The sequence below is a fragment of the Odontesthes bonariensis genome, chromosome 14 (assembly GCF_027942865.1).
Source record: "Odontesthes bonariensis isolate fOdoBon6 chromosome 14, fOdoBon6.hap1, whole genome shotgun sequence".
NCBI lineage: Eukaryota > Metazoa > Chordata > Actinopteri > Atheriniformes > Atherinopsidae > Odontesthes > Odontesthes bonariensis.
The window spans coordinates 14,434,413-14,457,063 of NC_134519.1; the positions used below are offsets into that span (position 1 = coordinate 14,434,413).

Consider the following 22,651-nt stretch of genomic DNA (forward strand, 5'->3'; position numbering starts at 1 on the left):
TCAACAGGAAAACAGGAAGTTTTATAAGAAAATATTAATAACATTTTGAAACCTACATCTTGATGTTCAATATATTGGAATATTATATTATATTATATTGGAATATCCCTTATGTAGAGGGAATTTTTCAAGCCTTCTGATAAACAAATACTCTTTTTTCATAAGCCACAACTCTCCTGTTATAAAATAATGTGTTTGTCATGCACCACATGATGTGTTTTTATAATCAAGCAGAGAAAGCTACAAATAAACTAGTATGATGTTTTCTGCGATTTCCATATCTAATCAATGGCTTTCTTCAGTTTCTCTCGAAATGAATTTTCAAAGCGAGAATGCACAGATACACACTAATAAAAAAATAATTTTGTCATATATAATGGCATTATGTCTATATTTTTTATGCCTTTATTATATTGATTTATAAAAATGTTGCTTTGGTACTGATGTAATGTAGCATACTACATTAGATGATATATTTTCAGCTTACATCCCTTTTAATGAACCTTAGAAAGTGATCTTCAAGACAGTGGTTGAGAACATAGTCTGTCAAGCCAATTAGAGTCTAATACATTGTAATCATAATCAAATCAAATCCAATTAATTAAATTCAAAATTAGACCAATTTATACATACAAAGCCAATTCAAAAACAATTTCCTAGCTAAGGAAACCAACAGATTGCACCGAAACTACAACTCGAACAGCTCTTGATAATTGAGCAAATTCCATCCATAAGGTTAATAATACTAACTTTCAACATGGCTACTGAATGGTTCATTTTGTGAGGCAATATAAACCATATTATGAGGTTGTAGTACATTAATTTAATATTAATCTATTTATCATATTGCCTGTAGGGCTAAAATAATCGGTGTGTTTACAAAAAATCTTGCTCTAGTGATAATGTCACTTACAATAACCATTTATCTTGTTCACTTCTGACCCCTCCATAAGATCCAAAACATATACAAATGGAAAGAAGTTAATATTCGTTTTCTCTTGAGAGTAAATTGTTTAGACATTACTGCTTATATCAGGGATATAAAAAAAATCAGCAAGTCAATTTGCTGACGATATTATCTCCTTGTTTAGTTCTGTTTGATTGTTTCACTTTTATAATCTGACCTTTTAGGTCTCCTACAGTCTGGATGGGATCTTCAGTGGGCGGAGCAATCTAAACTTTCCCGGATGTGAGTGACCGTTAACAACGTCATGTAAACAGGAAGTGTAACCTCAGTAGCGGCGAGTTTAATTCTTTGTAAATGAGCAACTACAGCTTATGCTCTTGTTAACTCTTTACATATTAGTATGTCAGTTCAAAAACAAAATGTTAGCGACCAAGTAGCTGTTCCAGCCGTTATAACTGCTGTTAATGGACGGCACGTAATGATTTAGCCTCCTGTGAGCTCGATCGATGGTAGCTAAACTTTGGCTAGGCTGCTAAGCAACGGGTCCAAAAACTTTGGGATGTCTTCGCTGATTTCAGGAATGCTTTCGAACATTTATTGTAATGTAACAGCCATGGTTTGTTACTCTGGTTAGCAGACTTGATGTATAACGGTTTGACAGACTGCACAAATCGTCGTTATGGGGGAAAAGGAGCTCAGCCTTATTGATAGGAATGTATCAAGGTAACGTCTGATCACAGCCCTTCTTTTACGTTGTTCCACTTTTGCAGCAAAGAAAAGGTCATTCTTGAGTTGTGCAAAACTATTGCCCCATATTCTCTCATTTAACTCCAATGTTTCTACCTCTAGTAATGCAAAACTAACACAATATCTTTACAAAAACAAATCCCGTGTAACGTAAAGGCAGAAAGTCTGTTTTTATTGGGAAAAGTTGATTAAAGTATGATATTTAATTGTTGATCTATCTATTTATCAGTATTGATGTCTTAAGTAATGAATCTGTAGCGTTTTAATGTAGATGATTAACTTCTTTTACAATAGTGATAGTTTATTATACAAGTACTGACAGTCCAAAGCCAAAAATATTTAGTTAAAAAAATTGGTTTGATTGAAGTTATCCCACAATTTACATCACCATCGAGCCCTTAACCAGGTTAAGGTTAAGTAAATCTTGCTTCACATTAAGGACTAACAATTCTGGAAAGTGTTTTTAGTGGTTATAATTATTCAGTCAGGGAATTAATCAGCAGTAATCTTTCTCATTGATTCATAATTTCATGGTATTTGAATAACCAAAAATGCAGCACTTTTAGTAGTTTCACAGCACGCCACTGTTGAAGTCCCACTGGATATTTGTTGGTGTTTCAGAGCCGTTAATGGACTTTAATTACATTTATCAAGACATTTCACAAGCTTAACAGTTATAGAAAATGTTAAAAGTTATCAATAATAAAGTGATCATGAACATGTGCTAATTTTTAATTTTTTTTTTGCAAAGCTTGTGTTTGTACGCATGGTTTTACCCTCTGCTTTGAGTCTGATCTTTTCTGCTTTCTGTATAGTTTACTAGATATTCCCTTGACTCCTACTGTCGCATCTCTTAATCTGCACTGCAATCACATCCCGAGGATTGAGGGTTTAACTTCAGCTTGGCACCTGCGGCATTTAGACCTTTCCTCCAATCGCATTTCTAAGATTGAGGGTCTGAGTTCCCTCACCTCCCTAAGGACTTTGAATTTGTCCGGCAACTTAATCGCCAAGGTAGAAGGTAAGTCTTTCCACTCTGCACAAATTCTTCAAGTTTTAATTCTTTATCACTGTATCTAGTGTTTACCGTCACTGCTGTGAACTATGAAATTACCCAGTTCTAAATGTCCTCCTCCTTTACACCAGGACTGAATGGCCTTGTGAACCTAACAAAATTAAACCTGTCTTACAATCAGATAAATAACCTCACTGGTAAGTCACACACTGCCTGAGTTTTCTTTTTCTGCACCAAATGAGAAGTCTATGTTGCTAACTCTTCAGTGATATTTATTACTCATCTCCTCATTAGGCCTGCTGTATCTCCATGGCACGGAGTATATGCTGAAGCACCTCAGTCTCCATGGCAACCACCTAGACAGCATCGATCATCTCCTGCAGTGCCTGCTGGGATTACAAGGTTTAAGAGATGTCACTTTAAGCCAGGATGGAGGAGACAACCCTGTGTGTGGTTCACCTGGTAGGAGATGAAACTCTACCTTTGTTGTTTATCATTACATAATCAGATATGCTATAAATCATCTCATATCAAGAACAGGAATGAAGCTTATAAACACACTGATGCAATAAAAAAATTTTATACATTCGGCATGCTCAGTCAAACCAGACTGACAGTGTATACAGAAGTGTTCAAAAAGGAGAGCTGCCTTAGCATCAGTGGGGGCTCAAGTGTTTCTAACAGTCCAGCTTCTCAGGCAACGTTTTGATTTTTTTTCCCCTTATTTGATAGTGACAAAAGAACAGAAAATGTAGGCAGAACCCTTTTCTGTTTTGGAGTACAGTGTTTAACTATAATTAGTGCTGTACCAGACATACGAATGCGTGTGAATTATTGTGGAAGAAAAAAAAGAAAAGTCTTATTTTGCACAGAAAACATGATGAAGTTGAGGGGTAATAAGCCCATTTTAAACCGTCACTGCGTACTGGTGCCGATTTCCTGTGAACCCCCAGAGTTGTCTGACCAACAATTTAGTGAACCATTGTGTGTGTGAGGAATAAACTCTTAACAGAGAGTAAACAGCAAGTGTTTAACACTCTTGTTAGAATTATATTATCAAAACAGTTACAGAATAATTTTCTACTCAACTAAGCTTGTAAATCCATAAGAGGGATTATCACTGTGGGGAAATATGTTGATTCATATCTAGTTTGCTGCTTTAGCCAAAAGCAAACAATTCTCTCTGGCATTTGTCCACTTACCGAAAAAGCTCTACACGAGCAGTTATGAATAATATACAACTGAAAAAGGATTTTATCCATGTCCTCCCTCAATATTTGAATCAAAGTGTTCTAATAGCCATCAGCACTATCAGCTACAAACAAAAGGGTCTTTCTTCTCCAGTTTTGATGAACCCATCTATATAGTCTTAAGCCTATCTGTTTCTCCCTGTATAATGACAGCCCCCAGTCGTATTCAGGCAGGCAGCTTCTAACGTCAATAACTTTGATCTGTTTTGTCTTTGTCAATCTTATGGTCACACATCTTTGTCATTTGTTATATTAATAGCTGTAATGATGTAAAAATCCTTTCCGGTATGCTGTGCACTCATTATGTATTTCTTTTTGTTCGTGATTCATTCACAGCAGCAGTTGATGAGTCTCTTTATGTGGATGAAAAGTGTCTCTTTTCATCCACATAAAGACAAGAATTACATACTCTTAAACACTGGCTGTCTTTATATGCCTATAAACTTACATAAGCTGTTTTCAGGTCCTATTACAAGTACATCTGTAGTGCATCTAAGGATTTTTTATTTTTTTTTAATCTACTGCAGGTTACTGGGAAATCGTAATGGAATCGCTGCCACAGATTTCTGTTTTGGATGGTTTGGACCGCCTGAGGCATCCATCATCTCCTGGTATAAGCAGTTTCTGTGACATTCCCGGCCTGGAGGACTATGTGGACTTCCTGCTCTCCTCTGACACAAGTCACAATGAAGCGGTAGATTCTGATGCCATTCTATCATCACTTATTTGATCTTCAATTTTTATATTATCTGTTAATAATATTGACCATATTCCAGTCATTTGTTTTTCTTAAATCATAACAAGGAAAACAAGGACAGGGCTCTTTGTGCCAGAATGACCCTGAAACTTTGTTTCTCTATTGCTGCCTAAAGCAAACTTAGAAGCTTAACTTCTAAAAAAAGAATGAAAATTTTCATTGCAGGTTAAAGGTGTTGTCACCACACCCCGCATTGACCGGGTGCTCACTCAGTTTCGTCAGCAGATTGCCTTTGAAGCCGTCACAGATCCAGCCGCACAGCCAGTCACACAACCAGCCAGCCAAAGCTCCCAGCCTGTCGGGGCCACTGAGGCTGTTCCAACACACGCCATAAATGAAGAACGCGTCAGGAAACTGGAGCACCAGGTGTCCCAGCTCATCCAGCAGGTGCATATTTACTCTGCTGAAAGACACTCATAAAGAAGAATTTATGTAAGTTTGTGTTGACTGATTATGCTTGACATGCTGTATGCAGCATACAGCCAGTGACTGACTTCTCCCACTGAGGCGGCATCCAAGCCATTTGTTAAATGCAGTACTGGGACTTTTTACATATAGATGTTTTATATTTGATTCCATTGCATATTGCCATCTGGAAGATCAGATCAGTTTCAAATGAAAAAAAAAAAACTATCTTCATCCTCAAAAAGAAGTCTCACAGAGCTCTGTTCTCAAAATCCTTTAGTCAGCCTGAGATTATCAGACAGCCAAAGTCCACAAAAGAGATGTGGCAAGTTTTCCAAGATGCTTGGGACAACATACATGGCAGCCAACAGACCTAGACAGCTGTAGGGAAAACACTGGTAAATTAATTTCAATGAAACTTTTTTTAGGACACCAGTTATTGAATGGCCCCTTCATTCCACTTTTTGTGCCTATAATCTTTGCATCGTGTTCACGTTGTTTTCTCTCACACACTGTAAACATTTTTGCAACATTACTCAGGCCCTTGCTCGTAAAAGAGTCTCCATGCATTCTGAGATGAAGTTCCATAAAGCAAAAAGGGACACAGACCGCACGTCGGAAAGCGAGTGTGACAGCGGAAAGGAAAACAGGAGGCGCACGAGGCTTCCCAAATGTCACAATATCGTTGCATCGAGCACAGCAACTCAGGAGAGCAAAAGCACTAGATCAGACAGGTGAGTCTGCACAGAAGCAGCGTCTCAGTTATTGGTTTGTCTTAGTGTGAAAATGATCTTTGCCATTATGCTTGCATTTGCACTCTGGGTTTATGTTCTGAAACTTGATTGTGTGAAGACTTTCAAAGCACTTACGGACTCTAACAAAGTCACAGAGAGAAACTTTAGTGCTAATCTCATTCACGCACTCGCCAAAGTTTGCTGACACCGATGCGTTTATTATGTAGTTACTGACACAATTTGCATCCATATAATCCAATACAATGAGCAGCAGAGGGTATTCTCATTTTGTTCATCATGTATCAACTTAATATCATCAGGTATCTTGATGATCGAGGAAATCCTTTTATATCTCAGCTGAAAGGGATGATACATTTTCTTCTCTATCTGTTAGAAATTACTGTCCCCTTAAGGACCACACTTACATGGTCCATCTACCCCCTCGCTTTCCTTTATCAACCGCTGATAACATATGCTTAAGATTGGGTAATTTAACTTTAGCAAGTTCACAGCTGCCCTACCAAAAGCAAGATAAGCTCCAAATTCAATTCAAAGTTGTTCAAAGTTTGCTTACCTGTAAAAGTGAATGAGTGTTCTGGTTTGACCTTCACTTAGCCAGACATTCGCTTGAGAGCGCTTCAGTTCAGAATCAATTTTAGACCTGGTTTAATACCTTTTATTTTTATTTTTTTTTTTGGCAGCGATCAGGAGAATCATAAACTGAGGACTACAAAGTCTGCTGTGGGGCTCAGGAGGAAGAGCGGTGGTGCAGGGGCTGTGCAGGCAGCGGTGCAAACGAGGAAAGGGCCTTTGAGAGCAGCTAAGACCACAGGCGAGGTGAAGTCCATCCAGGAGGAGGAAACCTACAGGGTACAGTTCACCTGCAGGCTGAATGGCCGCTTCCACGTTTTTATTGAGTGGAACGAATAAGAAAAAGTTTTTCCCCACACAAGAAGGGAAAACGATATCTAGGAAATTATTTTCCTTTAGAATTTTTTCTTCCAATTAATTCACTTTGAAACATATGCGGGAAAAAGGAGGATTCTGCTGGATCAGATTTTCTAACAAATTGGCCTGTTGATTAGCAGATGTTGCCCTCACTGCAACAACTGTTTATAAGCTTCCTTTGATTTATGTTTGAAGTCATTGAAATTGCATCCACTTGGTCCATAAACTCAGTTTTCAGTGTGTAGGAGTGTGAGTGTAGGTGGTTCATCAGGGTAGGCGATCCAGTCCAACATATGGATCTGTGATCTCATTGCTTTGCAGGGAGATTGAGATTAATTTCTGTAAAGGTCACTTTTCTCTCCCATCTTCATGTCTTCTCTTCTCTATCAGAGTTTTTTTTTCTTTTTGCCCAGCAAAACGGTAACCAGATAACAAAACTAACGGGAGAGCGTTCTCAAAAGATGGCGTTCCCAACATATGCACTATGACTTACTTTCCCATTCTCCATAGCAGAGCCCTAAAGCCAGCTGACACTATTAATGTGGTGTATAGATTGCTCTTGCTGTGCTGAACTGCTGCATCGCTATCCACACCACCAGCTGCTCGGTTGCAATCTGTTAACACTGGAGCCTAAATGAAAATCATCACTTTATTAACATGCCACGGTCCTGGTAGGAAGTAGGCCCAAGTGACATAAGCTGAGACTTTATCGTGGCTTCCTTTCTCGGTGTGTATTCATGTGTTTTGATGTTTGCTTAGACAATCGTGGAGGAGCGTGATCAGGAAAGGGAGAGACGCTGGAAGGCAGAACAAGCAGCGCGGAAGCTGACGGAGGAGCTGAAGGGTCTTCAGACAAGAGTGAGCGAGGAACAAGACCTTCAGAGCCTGGCTCTGCACACCACAGACAGGTAAGAGTGAAGCACAGATGGATGTGTATGCGCCGCACACACGGGATTCCAAATTAATTAAAGCCTCTCAACCACATTTCATGGTGAAAAAAGGATAATTTAGCTTGTCTCTCTTGTCAGCTGCATAATAGATGCTCGTCCATTTCTACTTTTATAATCTTTTGTAATGACTCTCTTGAGACCCGAGCTGGCTGCCAGTCTCATTCTTTAACTACGATTGTCAATCCTTCCATTAAGATTTGGCACTATTCTTGTGTCACGGCCTATAATGAAACCACAATTATCACCCCCACCCCCAAATTTTTAAGTAAGCCTGCAGTTGTTTGTGATTTAAAAAAAAAAAAGAAAAAAAAAAGAAGCTAATTAGTACAAAGGTCATTGACCTACTTATTCATCCAGATTCTATAACTTAAATTCCAAAGGAAATAGTTATCATGAACGAATGAAAAATTCAGTTCTCTGTTGCTACACGTGATGCCGTGCTGTGTCTGCACTGTACAGATAGAGCACCAGGTGTGACTGGTCTTGCTGGCTGTGTTTGTTTACACATCCCTTCTTAGATAAATCTGCATTAGTGAGTAATTAGAGGCGCGTTTACGCGCAGATGTCTGCACTTTTCACAAAGCAATCTCAGCTGTCACTTTTTAACGACAGCAAACGCGGTTGATACTGTCGAGGTCTGTGCTCATCAAGAGACGAGATTACGGAGAGGTGACTCATCAAGGCACTTTTAAGACGGGGCCTACTGTGAACGAGGCGATGCTGCAGTTCGGGGGTTTATATCGTGTACGGCTTTTTTTCTTTCTTGCCGCCTGACTGCGGTTTACATTCTCATCTCCGTTCCAGATTTTGAAAATGTCTGTCTTTGCTGGAGTTGTTCATTTTTATTGGTGATGCATAAGTAGAAATTGTAGTTGCTGCTGCTCTTGCGCGCTCTTAGTATATTTTCCTTCCCATTTAGACTGAAAGAGTTGCTCCTGAAAGAGCGATCGGGGCGCTGTGAGGTGCAGGCTCGTGTTGAGGAGCTGGAAGGGAGGTGTCGGTCCCTAACCCAGCAGCTGGAACAGACCCGCAGTGGTGAAGAGCAACACAAAACTGCACTGCGTAGACTGGAGGAAAGCATCTCCCATGGGGATGCACTCAGGGCTCGCCAGCAGGCTGAAGAGGTACAGATGCTGGTTTGTTTCCCTGGAAATGAATCAGTTTGACAGATAGTGTAAACTTTATTCAATCAGGTGATGTTGATGAGTTCTTCACATGCGGTTGGTGGTCATTTTATATATAGATCTGGCAGAATACTTCTGTTACAACCAGTTTCCTGCCACCGGAGTCCACCCATGGCTTTAATATTTGATTACACCAATGCAGCGGTTCACTGCATCAGCTCACAGAGTTAATGTGCTCAGAGGTTAAAATGTTTTTTCAGCTTCTACAGGCTGCAACAAAACATGTGTAAACCTTTCCCAGATGAAGCGGTACCAGGAGCTGGAGAACAAGGCAGCAGCTCTGAGGAGAGAGCTGGAGATCCAGAGAGCCTCAGTACGCCAGCACAAAGACAAACTGCAGCAGCTGCATGAACTGCTGGCATCCAGGGAACAAGAGCACAGGTACACACCTGACAAGTCTGATAGAGTTCTGTTGGAACCAGAGACCTAAGCTATGAGGCAAATATAAAAGTCTGTTAAAGTTAGAAGAGTTTGGGTTACTTCTGAAATATGAAAGATCCCCTCCACTTGAAAATCTGCTTCTATACATACTATACTGACTAGTTTCTGTGCAAAGCATGTCTCTACAGAGGCGTTTAAGGGGCTGTTATGTTCTTTGAATCAATCACAACATGCAAGCTATTATTCTTCTGTTAAATACGCAGCAGCTGTGTATACAGGTCAATGTTCCGTCATCATGGGATTGCCTTCCTCTCACAGAAAACAGCTGGAGTTGCGGTTACAGCCTGGTGGGGCAGATTTCTGCGAGGCAGTGGCAAAGGAGGTGTCATCAGTGGAGCAGAGACATAGCCAGAGGGAGGCAGAGCTGCAGGAGAAACTGTCAGAAGGCAGAAAACAGTACGCCGCTCTAGAGGATGAGTTCCGCATGGCGTTAACCATCGAGGCTGCTCGCTTCTCTGAGGTTTGCAAAGATGAACACCCGCTATCCTGATGGCCTGTAATCGCTGGAAGATTGTCTTGACTTTTTGAGTATTTTCTCTATGCTGGCCGGCTGCTAAGTGATTACGCCGAGCAGCAAAAAGTGAAAGGGTTGAACTGGAATTGACCTCAATTTAAAAAGACTTGGTGGATTCCTTTGAGATTAAATTTGAATCATTTGGTTCAGGACAATTTCTCTGTGATTACCACAGTAGGAAAGCTTTTCCAAAGGATTGCATTCGACTCAGTTCGTGCTTTCATTCAGCATTTGAACAAAATGTCATCTTGTTCTTGATTGCCACCACTTGCAGTTTCTCCTCACCTTCAAGAAAAGAACGACTTTGTGTAAATCCATGACTCATAAAACATCTTACGGGGGACAAATGTTGACAATGATGATGATTAGCTTTCTCTCTTCTACTCATTTCCAAACCTTTGATTATTTTTTTTGTTTGTAGGTGAAGGAGGCGTGTGATCACATGACTGCAGAGCTGATGGAGCTTAAGGGGACCCTCACTCAGTCCCAGCAGAGGGAGAAGAAGTCAGGCTCTCTGGTGCAGGAGCTCACATCGATGGTGAAAGAACAGAAGAGCCGCATCTCGGAGCTCATCAAAGCCAAAAAAGATGCTGTCACAGATCTCAAGGTAGTACTAAAGCAACAATGTGTTTTTATAAAATACTCACCTGATCGGGTTTGAAATATTACTTGTGAGACAAGCAGGGTATCGTCTACTATTGCCTTTCCAAAACTTGTTCATCCTGAGCATGTGGGAGACTGAGTACTTTCCAACATCATGAATACTGAATCATGCAGATACCTTTCCATCTGCCATGCTAGACAGGTGGCTGTTGATCATTAATACAGCCTGTGTCTGTTCCTCTGCCAGAGCCGTCTGCATTCCTTGGAGGCAGAGGTGGAACGGGACCGGCGTCTCGACCTGCAGCTCGAGATGCACAAGAAAGAAAAGGCGCGGCTGTACTCTCAACTCACAGCTCAGGAATCTGTGATAGACGGTCTGAGGGCTGAGAGGAGGATCTGGGGTCAGGAGCTCGCTCAGCAAGGTGGGCGGGATCCAGGAGGACACTTCTCATGCACCTTGAGTCAGTAGGATAGTGAGGGGACACTCTGAAAGGCAGTTTCAGTTGTTTACTGGCAGTCTTGTCTGTATTGCTTTGGCTTGTAAAATATGTGAGAATTTACAATGGAGCCAATATGAAGGAGATTTGATTAATGTGACAGTTTGAGCTGATGTTTTATTTCATTTGGGTCCAGTAACTCCTGCCATCTAGTGGTTAATTGTCAAACACACACTCTTACGCTGCCAGTTCATTTATTTTTAGGCACTCTTTCAAAGTGTAACTATGAACTATCATAACATACATTTTTATACAGTAATATACTTTTTTTTTTTGTCTTTTGTCAGGTGCATCATTGGCTCAGGATCGTGGACGTCTGGAGGCCAGGATAGAGGTGCTGACTGCTGAGTTGGAGGCTCAGAGGAAACGGAACGAGAGGGACCACGATGCCCTGAAAATCAAAGCCAAAATCATGGATGACCAGACAGAGACCATTCGCAAACTCAAAGAGGTATTTTGAAACCTGTTTTTTTTCCCTTATTGATGATGCTTCAGCCCTCAGCTATCCGATCTGTAACTCAAAGCCTTAACTCACCACTGAGTCCACCACTGGCTCAGCTGAGCTGTGACCGCAGCTCAACTTAACTCGGCAGTGAAACTTGGTGTCTGAGACAGTCTGTGCTCATCCACCACCTTCCTGCTGTTCAGTCCTTGCAGGAGCGTGACGACCAGATCCGTAAGCTGAGGGAGGAGGCTGTCCAGGCCCAGAAGAAGTTCCAGCAGCAGCTGGAGGAGGAAACGGCCCAGCAAGCTGAGATGAAGGAGCAGCTGGAACATCTGAGCCTACGCAAGGAACAGCTGAAACGGCAGCTGGAAGACAAGGAGGCAGAGCTTGAGGAGGTCAGAGGAGCTTACAGGCAAGTGATCAGTCGCAAATGTGGTAAGTGTGTCTAATAATATGCCGGAGAAAGTGAGACAGGGACAAAAGGTTATGTGTTGTCATTGGATTTAAAAAGAAGTAACTGAAAATGCCAAAATCTTTTGAAAATGTTGTGTTTTTGTGCCACACCGGACCAGAACTCTCTTTGTGGCCATCACAGCTGCTGCTGAGTGACGTGTCAATAAATGAAGCATTTTCATTTCTGTTGTATTCATGTTGTCAGCTGTTTGTGAAACCATGTTGTTTTCTGCTGCTGCTGCTGTGTGTCCTCTGTTAGTGATTCAAGTGAGAGGTGGCAGGAGAAGGCAGAGCTGCTCACTCGTCTGGAGAGCCAGGTGAAGCGTATGAAGGAGAATTTTGATTCCAAGGAGCGCCTGCTGCTGGAAGAAAGAGATAAAGCCACACAGGCACACAAGTAATATCAGCAATGCCACATCCTGTCTTCTGGGCCTTTGCTTTTAATATAACTCTGTGTCTTTTTTTGTTTCTTATCTCAAAGTGGTGTTTTTGGTTAGATCATGTCAATTGTTGTAGGAGTTTGTAAGGTCCAAAAATGTCCAAACTCCTACAACTATCGATTTAGTAAATCATCAATCAAATATAGATGAAACTTAACTGAATAATTCAGTAGAGCAGTGTTGTTTTCTAAATCAAGCTTTCCCTCCTCAGCCTTATAATGACTTTCCTTCCTGAATATTTTAAACGATTTTGGACTTATTAATTAAACAAGTCCAGCTCAAATGGTCAAATTACATCACAAAAAATGTCCGAGGTTCACCTCGTAATCATTTACGTTTAATTAGGGTGTCTTGGGATATTCCAAATAAAACACTGCATGGGTCTGGACCTTGTTTATATCTATGCGTCCACACAGCCTGAAAAGTGCGCACATATAGGCAGTTTGTGCAGCATCTGAAGTGTTTCACCCACTTTGTTTCCGTTTGTCTCTCGTGCAGAGCTGCAGTGGAGAAGTTGCACTGTGTGGACGATGCTTTTCGTCGACAACTGGAGTCTCTCCAGGCTGCACATCAGGCTGACCTGCTAAGGATGGCCAATGAAAAGCAAAAAAAGATAGAACAAGCCAACCAGAAGGTAAATTATAAAGATGTTTCACAGAAATTGATTTTGCTGTGTGCTCAAATATGAGAAATATGTTCACATGCGAGCAACGTTTCACTTCTCGTACGGCGGTTCACGAAGTCGGAGTCCTGAAAGTGTTTACTGGTGATTATGCTGAAAGAGTGCTGTGAAAACATTTCATGCAAAGCTTATTTTCCTTTCTCCACTGTGGGATTTATTATGAATGACAGGAAGAATACTTCACTCAGGGGCTGACTTTGTCTCAGCTTATCATTCTCATCCAACAGAACTTGAAAATAACAAAGATTTGGTAAATGGATAAATGGAAGGAGCAAGTGAAAAACGTTTTATCTTTTTAATCAAAGCTTCATCATCTAATTGCGCTTTCATTTTGATTGTGTTTCACCGAAATAGACATTAACGGTTGTCAAAATCATTGAATTCAGCGAGTTTGCGAGAGTGAAACTCCTGCTTGGAGCACTTTGATAAAGTTGCTCTATGTGCTGTCAGCAGCTGAGCTTGTCGTGTGTGGGCTTCTTCATCAGGTATTTGAAGTGGAGGAGGAGATGCGTCAGCTGCTGGAGGAGACTGAAGCTAACAGAAGAATCATGGAGGAGAAAATGAAACGTCTCACCAGCGTACTGAAAGACTTTAACACATGAAATATGTAGGACTGTCAATATATTTTTCAAAAGTATTTTTATGTCTATTTTGTATACATTTTTCAATAAATTTTAGCACGATTTTTGTCAAATTCTTTTTGTTCATAAACTGTAACACACAGGGTTGGACAAGAGAAAAGCATTTGTTATTCTTTAACTTATAAAGAGGCTAATTATATGTGCAGAGTGTACAGTACTGTACAGTGAACAGAAGTTAAAGACATGAAATAGAATATCTGTTCTGTTGGGGGTCTCACAATAATCTTGTGAGCATCTAATATAAGTCGTGATCTGCCTTACATTTTGGATATAACACTAGTGGCAAAATGGCTAACAGCAGAATCTGATAAATAGATTTAAATTGAGTGTTTAAACTGTTTTCTTCACAATGCCATGCAAAGAGTAAGGCACTATAGGATAAAAAGCCAAAGAGAACAAGATACTGGCTCAAAATTATTATCTAAGAGAGGAAAAATTTACAATTTTTTTTTTACTTCAAGTTTTAATCCAATTTTATTGTTGGACCACATTTCTTTTTCCACGAGTTGCAGGTGTCAATATTTAATACGTCACCTTTTTATCCGGCATGACTTTATTTAACTTTTGTTTGTAATCCTTGGCTACAACTGATTGCTCAGTCAAATTATAAATGGGCGGGGCTTCGTTTCCTTGGAAGGGACAGTTAAGGGGAGGGAGCGCGATGTCGGCACGAGCGGGACATGGGTTGCCTAGGCAACTGTAACCTAACGTAACGTCCGTTCATTTAAAAAGACCACAGGTACTACCCCAGCCCAATTGAGATAACAGAGACTATATCTGTTACCGAAGAGAAATGGTCGTTGTTTGTTGTGAAGAGTACGCAGTTGAGTTAAAAATAAGTAAGAAGTGATCGCTTCTGTGGTAGAACGAAGATGGAGTTCGAGAGAACGGAGACTGTTCGCTCGACACCGAGTCGGCACGAAAAAAGTTTGGGGCTCCTCACCATGAAGTTCGTCAGTCTGCTACAAGAAGCTAAGGATGGCGTCCTTGATTTGAAAGTGGTCAGTGAAACGGAGAGGATGGGCTCAGTCCTGCTGTTTGTTTTTATGAGAGTAATGTTAACGTGTAGTCCCACCGTCCTCACCGCACATGTTAACAAAGGGTAGTTAGTCACAAGTGTCGCCAGTCAGGTGCACAGACGTATTTAACAGGTGGACTACCAAGCCGCCATTACCCCGGCTTCTTCGTTTGTGTGTCCAGTAGCGTTTAGAAGTAAAACTAAAAACAAACAAAACAACAACTGTAATAGTGTTAAACCTATTTAAGCAAGATTGGAACAACAAAATAACTTTGCGAAACGGTACTTTCTTTCCAGCCTTTTCACAGTGACACATTTTAAACATTTAATGTTTTTATGATCTAATTTCACTAGTTCCATATCAGTGGCTATAACCAGGACCACCTTGAGTAATGTATTTTACTTTAATCTGTTAACACGTTATGAGTGAGATGAGTCTATTCCGTAATGCACAAAATATAAAGCTTACATTAAGCTGCCTTTTTTCTTTTTTCTTTCCTTTTTTTTTTTTTATCACCTGTCAACAGAAATTTGACCCAGCAGATTTAAGGTGCCACACCTGGGGTATCCAGACCCCTGCCTGTAAACCAATAACTCCCTCTAAGCTGTAAGGCATAAACAGTCCCATGAATGAGACTTTACAGTCATATGATAGGCAGTTTTCTTTGCATTTACCCTTTTTATTCCCCCCATTAACAATAAAGATTTTTCCCTCTCTTCTTCCCCGCCAAAGCTGGGTAATGTTTAAACAGCCAGTTCCTCAGACTCTTTCCCTCCTCCCTCCTCCTATGCCATTGTATAAGTGTTGTCCACTGCCAAGAAGTATGATTTGCTGTTTGTATACCTTGTTTGGCCAAATCCTTAGTTCTTGGCATTGCTTGAGTTTTTAATTTGTCATTTAATGCAGACTTTGACACAGAGACTTCCTGGTGGTGGCTTTTAAAGTGTCTGTATCTTGTCTACGTGGATTAACTTGAACTGCTGCTCAGTTAGACACTTTACAGAGATGTCCATCCTGAATTAACAGGCTGCAGACAGCTTGGCGGTGAAGCAAAAGAGGAGGATTTATGACATCACAAATGTCCTGGAAGGTGTGGGGCTGATCGAGAAGAAAAACAAGAATATTATCCAGTGGAGGTTTGAAAAAGAAATATGCTCTCGTTTTCAAATTCTTTAGATATTCATTTTTGACAAGTTTAATTGGCTGCAGCATCTGTAAAAGTGCACATGGAGTCACATCATCCAAATCTTGACCAGCGGTGGTATTGCATTGTCTGATCATTCTTCCTGCTCATGTTCAGGGGGCAGAACACAAGCAGCCAAACTCAGGAGATGCTGGAGCAGGTCAGAGTGTTAAAGGCCCAAATCTCTGAGCTAGAAGCCCAAGAGAAAGAGCTAGACAACCAGAAGGCCTGGCTTGAGGACAACATTAAACGCATCAACCATGACCCCGTCACCGGCGCATATCCTTTAGTTGATTTGCTGTGTTTTTCAGAGTATTTAGTCAAGTCAGGGTCATTTTCTTTTGAGCTTTTCTGTTGTTTGTGATTTAAGGTAGGCTTCACATTTTTTTCATGGTTTTAACATTTCATTTCACACAGTCATTCCCTCTTTGGTTTTGCATTTGCTGTAAAATGTCACTCATTTATTTATTTTTTTCTCCCACTTTTTTGTAATTCTTGTTCTCCCAAGGCTGTTTTACTCATCTCAGAAGAAAAACAAAAAAATCCAGCTTGATCCTTTGAGGAAAAAAAACTATAAAAGGGGGATTATGAATATAATCTCTATTGTCATTTGGTGAAATAGCAGCCAGGCTAATCCTGACTTGCACAATGCTCACAGCCTCGTTTTTCCAGTTTATTGTATCGATTTTTGATCCTGTTTCCTTAACACGTCTCCACCTATAAATTTGTGACGCATGAAGACATCTGCAGCGCTTTCAGCGGAGACACTCTTTTAGCTGTTGTGGCTCCTGCAGGAACCCAGCTGGAGGTGCCACTTCCTGAAATGGTAGTTTGCTTGACAGATATGGATATGTACAATTTTCTTTTGCTCTGCTCTGATGGCAACATTTTCCAGGAAGCCAAGCGTTTACTGTATTTAGACCAGTTTCCATGGTGTAGAGGCAGGCTTTATCTTACAGAGTTCTAAGTGCCTCTGGCTATTTATTTTTATGAAAATTACTGCATATTGTGGCGAGTGTGAAAAGAATGAAGTCCTAAATTGTTTAGAGGTGCAGGTTTTGGAGGTTTTATGCTTTAGGTTGGATTCATAAACCCACCCGTGTTAATGACTACTTGCTCTAGCTGATGTTTGGTCTATCCAGGACCAGTGAAAATGAGCTGTGAACATGACATTGACAAATTGGCCTTTTTCATTGAGAGATTGTAACGAACACTAGAAGGTCCCATCATTATACCACCGTTACTCATTTTCAGTCGTTCACATTGAGCCAAGTTCAGCCAGCGTATTGCTGCCTTAGTCTTTTTTTTTTTAAAGAATTCTGGACTCAAGAGTTGTGGCGTGTATCCCCATGACATTTGTATCTAGTACACGCCCTGCCTCTCAAATGTTGATTCAACTCACACAACATTGCCACATTATCAGGTGTCTCCACATGAAATTTTCGGGCCACCATTTTGCTGCATGCTAAGTGTACCCTCTCACACTGTCTGCCATTTATTTAATCTTTTTTGCTAAAAACAGATGAATGTAACGTCAGGAAATGTTAAGACTTGGAAGCAACTTTGGGCTGTTAGACCAGAAAAGAAATGTTGGTTTGTCACGACAAGCAACTCCTTTCACATGCATGTAGTCATGTGATCTGTTATGTTTATTAACATGTTTATTAAAGCTGCTTTGGTAAACTAAGCTTATTGACACGCTGCTGTTTCAAAGGGCAAGAGTGGTCAGAAGTATCAGGTGAACCTACGGAGCCCCTCAGCTCCCATCCAGGTTATGCTCCTCAACAGGGATTCAGGTTCCAGAGTACCTGTGGTTTTTCCTGTCCCACCCACCTACGACATCTATCCGATGCCAACTCCACCCAGCACCCCCGCCAGCCTGCAGAGGTTCCCCCTGTCGATGTCTGCATGCTCTACTTCCCACTCCACCTCTTCCTTCTGCAGCCAGGACTCTGTCTGCTCAGACCACCAGATGGTGCTGCCACACCACGATGAAATGCTGACGCCATCATCCACCCCTGGTGACTTTCAGATGGGTGAGCAATTGGGGGGGCTGACTGATTCAGGGGGTTGTAACGCTTTTGAAACTACTCTAGAAAAACACAGCGGTCAGTTTTTATTGATACTCAGAATTTGTAATAAACATTGATTAGACAAATGATTGCTTTCACTTTCAGAATTTAATATTTTTGTGCAGAAAGAGATTTTTATACATGCAGTGGTAACTTCACATGGAATAGCTCAAAATATTAACACAGGATTTCTGATTGAAGCCAATTGCCCTGTGCTGTAGTTTTCACTCATGGCTGGAGATTCTTAAAGTATGGGAGTAACCATTTATAGAAAAAAGGATTTCTTGGGCTACAACGACAGACCAGTGTATCGCTTCAAAGAGACACTGACTCCTTTTACTGAGACATAACAAAAATGTAATTTTTTTTCTGTCTTTCTCCTCCTTTCTTTATACTTCGAAAAAAGATTTGAATCCATTTTGGTCCCAAAAGATATCCATATTTTCATGAGTGGACACAGCATCAAAACAGCATGTTGTTCATCAAAAACATAATTAAAAGCTGCTAAAAAGTCATTATCAGTTATGGTAGTTTGACAACTAAAGATCTGTTCAGTGACCTCATTTGAATTTTAGCATTTAGTTGCCATTGGTAGAGGACACTTCTTTGTTTGGCTCTCAGTTGTGATGAATGCATTTTCTTACTTAAAGCTTCTTCTGAGTCTTGGCTGGGAGTTTATCAGCTAGAACATTTGAAAACGCCTAAACTTGTAACTGTCACAAGTCTAGTTACCAGTATGCTGGGTTACAGATTTCAGACACAGCTCTGTTGTGCAAGACGTGAGCTCAACTCCTTCAGTGTGGCTTATTATGTCACAAGACTTAACCGCCTGCAGAACTGAACTATTACCCCCCCACCCCGTCTTTATCAGAAGATCTCTCTGCGTTTGACTTGACCTGCTTTGTATTGACAGGAAAATCCAATTGAAATCAAATTCCCTACACAACCATTAAGCCAAAAGCGGTAAATTATAATTTTTTATTTTTTTTTTAGAAGTGTTGCTGTTGCGCATCTGACTCAGAAAGATCAGATGTCAGACTTCTTCACGTGCAGGAACAGGAAAAGAATGAAACACTGGTATCTTTCATGCTATTTGGTAAAACATCCTCTTGAAACTTAAGTAAAAGCACTCTGTCGGTTGAATTGGAATCACTATCAGCAACTGTAATGAACCAAATCCATCAGGCTTTGTGTTGTTTAAACTAAAACCTTTAGAGAGAAGCTCGTTCTACCGTAACACACAGTGTTGTCATCCTGCAGGATGTTTATTCTTTGAGTATTCTAGCCTTCCTGCATTAAATGCCACTGAAACGAGCCAAAAGGCCTTCCACGCACACTGAATATGTCAACTTGGTCAAGAGTATTGTTACCAAACCGATCTGTTATTAAAGGAATAAGGAAGGTACACCTTCTTTTTGCCCTTTGCTGCATCAGCTTTAACTGTTCCTTTTGTGCAAAAATGTCTTCCACAGCAGCTCCTGGAATAAAGCAAAATATACATTTCTAAGTAAAACAACTGAGAAGACCACAAGGTTTTGTCTGTAATAGTTTTATAAATAGGGAGTTATTTTGGGGACGATGTGGAGAATAAACTTTTTGTTCACGGTACATCGCAGCTAACAACCTGCATCAACTAGGTTTTTCAAGATGGTTTGCATCCGTTTTCGCACCGTCGTGAGAACAAATCAAACGGATAATCTTCTGTATACCGTAAACTTCTGTATTCCGATTATAGTTTAAAATAGGACAAGTTCTGACCGTGTCAAAGTGAAACTCAGACCTGTGTTTAAAGAAGAAGAAAAGAAAATGAGGAATTTGCACAATAGCAACATAAGACATTTTCTGAATGAGCTTTTTTTTCCCCTTACTGTTACACAACAGCGTTGGAAACGATGACTAAGAGTGCTTTATGAGAATTTTTCTTTCTTTCTTTTTTTTCTTCCTTCCTCTTTAACAAATACTCCCAGGTAACAATAACAACTTGACCTTGTTGGTCAGACTTGGTGACCTGGCTAACTACGTACGCTAACCCAAGTGAACCTGCTCGTTTTAGTCCCAGATGTGCGGTAGAACTAAGTGGCGCTGTTTCCCCTCCACAGGTTTCCACAGTCAGCCAGCAGCAGTAATGGAGCAGCATCACATGGACCTGGCAGGCCCAGAGTTCCAGTCTGTGCTGGATGTTAGCAGCCTGCTGAAACTCGGTGCTGCTGGAGAGCACATGAAGGATGACAGAGAGGGTGAGATGCTGCGATGTGAACTCAGTGAGACCGAACAGACCTCATTCTGTAATTGTATCCAGCTGTGAAGCTCAGGAGGCAGTGTGTTTGCTTCACAGTTGTTTCAGTTCGGGTTCTGTTCAGGCCGTAAACTCTAAGCTTGCTTTTATGTAGAGTAGAAAACTACTGACTTCTATACTGATATTGTAGTATGCACTTAAACACTTTACTTTTAAATAAAACCTTATTTTTAATTCCCCTCGTAGGAGATGATGACCTGATCGATGAGCTGATGTCTGCTGATGGTGAGCATCATAAACCTGCATTACTCTCTTCCTAACTGTGTTTAGATTTATCCCAAAATATATTTTAACATCAGGACAAACAGGCATCTGCTGCTGTCCTCCATTTTAAGAAGCCAGTTGAAATGGTGTGGGCATCTGGTTGCCTTCTGAAGTGTTTTGGACATGTCCCAGGAGGAGGCTGCAGGGCAGACCCAGGACTTGCAGCAGAGATCATATCTTTCAGCTGGCTTGGGAACGCCACCCGGAAGACTGCGGATCTCAGCCTCATGCTGTTGCCCCCAGCAAACTGATTCTGATAAGGATCTTCCATGAAGTTAATCTCTTTGTTTGAAATGGCTTAGAAGTCACAGGAATCCATAAACATTTGAATCGGCTCCACTTCGCTTCAGAAAAGCCCTGTCACGGTCTCTCAGTAGTTTTCCTGGAATAATGAGTGAAATGCGACCGACGTCAGTCAGAGGAGAACTTTAGACGGGTGAACAATTATCGGGAATTTTAAAAGGCACATTTACATGTCGCCTCTGGTAAATTTCACTCATCGCTCCTCTCTTGCTGTGTTGGGAGTGTGTGTGTGTGTGTGTGTGTGTGTGCCTCTGGCCACTTTCACTCACAAGAAGCAGATTTTCAGGAAACTGTTGAAACAATTTGGGCCCAACTTTTTCCACCACTGCTGTTTACTCGTAAACTTCACAGCGGTGGAGCATCTGTCTGGAGCAGGCAGGTCATGATGGAGAAGTTACACCTTAAAACGGACCGTGCTTTCTTTGCAGCATGTCGAGAGCGCTGGATGAAGCTCCTTGATGACTGAGCGTGTCTATATCAGTAGCATATTATTATATTATGACGACAACGAGCAAGAATGAAAGAAAGAGCGCAAAGAAATTAAACTTAGCTGTGACGCTCGCACGTTACCTGCACTATATGTGTGGAAGATTCTCTTCTCATGTAGCCAAGCCGCCACCATGGCTGAAAATGTACCGTGTATTCCGTGTTAATGAGAGAAATGTTGTTCCGGTATTCTCACCGATCCCTTTCTCCACATACAGGTATAGACTACAGCTTCAATCTGGATGACAATGAGGGAGTGTGCGACCTGTTTGACGTGCAGATCCTCAATTACTGATGACTGACAGTGACTCTGCGGCATGCTTGGAACTCATTGAGCAGTACTTTAAAGACAAGCTTCTCTTTAAAGGCCCTTCGAAGGTACATTTACCCCCATCTTGTCATCATTGTGCAGTGAATACTGTCACATACCATGGCTGCCTTAAGAAAAAAAAAGAAAAAAAGAGTACAACTGCCACTGGTCTCTTGCCAACACAACAAAGTCCCTGAATATATTTACCGCATGGTATTTACATGACCGAGAGTCACAATGTTGCCACAAAGGCTTTAATGGTTTTCTGGATAAATATCTGCAGGATTCCAGGCAGAAGAAGTAATCTGAGACTGATGCTTCAGCCTCACTCTGCACCTCTGTATCTAGTGTGTTTTTTTTTTGTTTTTTTTCCACCTCCAGTGGAAAACCTGAAACTTAAACACGACTGTGTTTCTTTGTTGAGTCCATCTGCCTTTGGGACTGCGACAGTGTTCTGCTTTTGCTCATCTGTACAGTAACTTGTAATGACTCAGAATTGGCTTCTTCTTTTTTTTTTTTTTTTATTATTCTTATTTCAACACAGGGTTGATCAGTTAGCTCAGGTTGTGTTAGCTTTCTGTCAAATACACTGATTTCATAGTTATATTTCATAAACATTAAGTGTTTAATGACTGATTTTTTAAATTTTTTTGGCTGCCTTTTGTTACCTTGTTCTTGTGAGAGAAAATGTTCTTTCCTAAATTATTGACACTGCCACTGTAGGCCTCGTCTTTTTTTCTTCTTATACTTTTGTATATTTGGATTAGCTACTTTTTTTGTTTCTCTTGTTTTGCTTATTTCAAGGGGGAAAAACACCCATTATTGGTTCTGGTTTGTTGAAACCGAAGCTAAGTTGACCATCTTAATCGTATTTAAATAACTGTATTTTCTGATTTGAGTAATATTTGGAGACCTGAATGGCATTTTTGTATATTTATATATATTTTTTAATTACAAGAACATATTTTTGTTGCACTTTTTTTTCTTTTTTTGAATAAAAGGATTTCATCTTGACTTCAGCTTTCCTTTTCTGACAAAGCAGCATTGTTTAAATAAATAAAAAGGAAGAAGGAGAGTTTATCACACATTATCCAGCAGTCAAAAC

General features: G+C 40.6%; 2 protein-coding genes across 2 annotated transcripts; both read left to right on the plus strand.

The window, feature by feature from the left end:
- The first annotated feature begins 1,212 nt into the window (after positions 1-1,212).
- On the plus strand, positions 1,213-13,644 carry lrrcc1 (leucine rich repeat and coiled-coil centrosomal protein 1). The gene is made up of 19 exons (XM_075482238.1): positions 1,213-1,630; positions 2,470-2,675; positions 2,801-2,866; positions 2,964-3,131; positions 4,447-4,613; positions 4,842-5,063; positions 5,622-5,815; positions 6,517-6,685; positions 7,523-7,671; positions 8,633-8,837; positions 9,139-9,278; positions 9,597-9,798; positions 10,274-10,459; positions 10,703-10,877; positions 11,240-11,403; positions 11,601-11,809; positions 12,110-12,247; positions 12,789-12,924; positions 13,458-13,644. Exons 1-19 carry the CDS (start codon positions 1,587-1,589, stop codon positions 13,572-13,574), a joined length of 3,057 nt encoding a protein of 1,018 aa, XP_075338353.1. The 5' UTR covers positions 1,213-1,586; the 3' UTR covers positions 13,575-13,644.
- Positions 13,645-14,485: 841 nt separating this feature from the next.
- On the plus strand, positions 14,486-22,541 carry e2f5 (E2F transcription factor 5). The gene is made up of 8 exons (XM_075483052.1): positions 14,486-14,614; positions 15,659-15,768; positions 15,933-16,094; positions 16,533-16,641; positions 17,530-17,851; positions 19,987-20,124; positions 20,370-20,408; positions 21,455-22,541. The coding sequence occupies exons 1-8, from the start codon at positions 14,486-14,488 to the stop codon at positions 21,529-21,531; spliced, it is 1,086 nt and encodes a 361-aa protein (XP_075339167.1). The 3' UTR covers positions 21,532-22,541.
- The last annotated feature ends 110 nt before the right edge of the window (positions 22,542-22,651 follow it).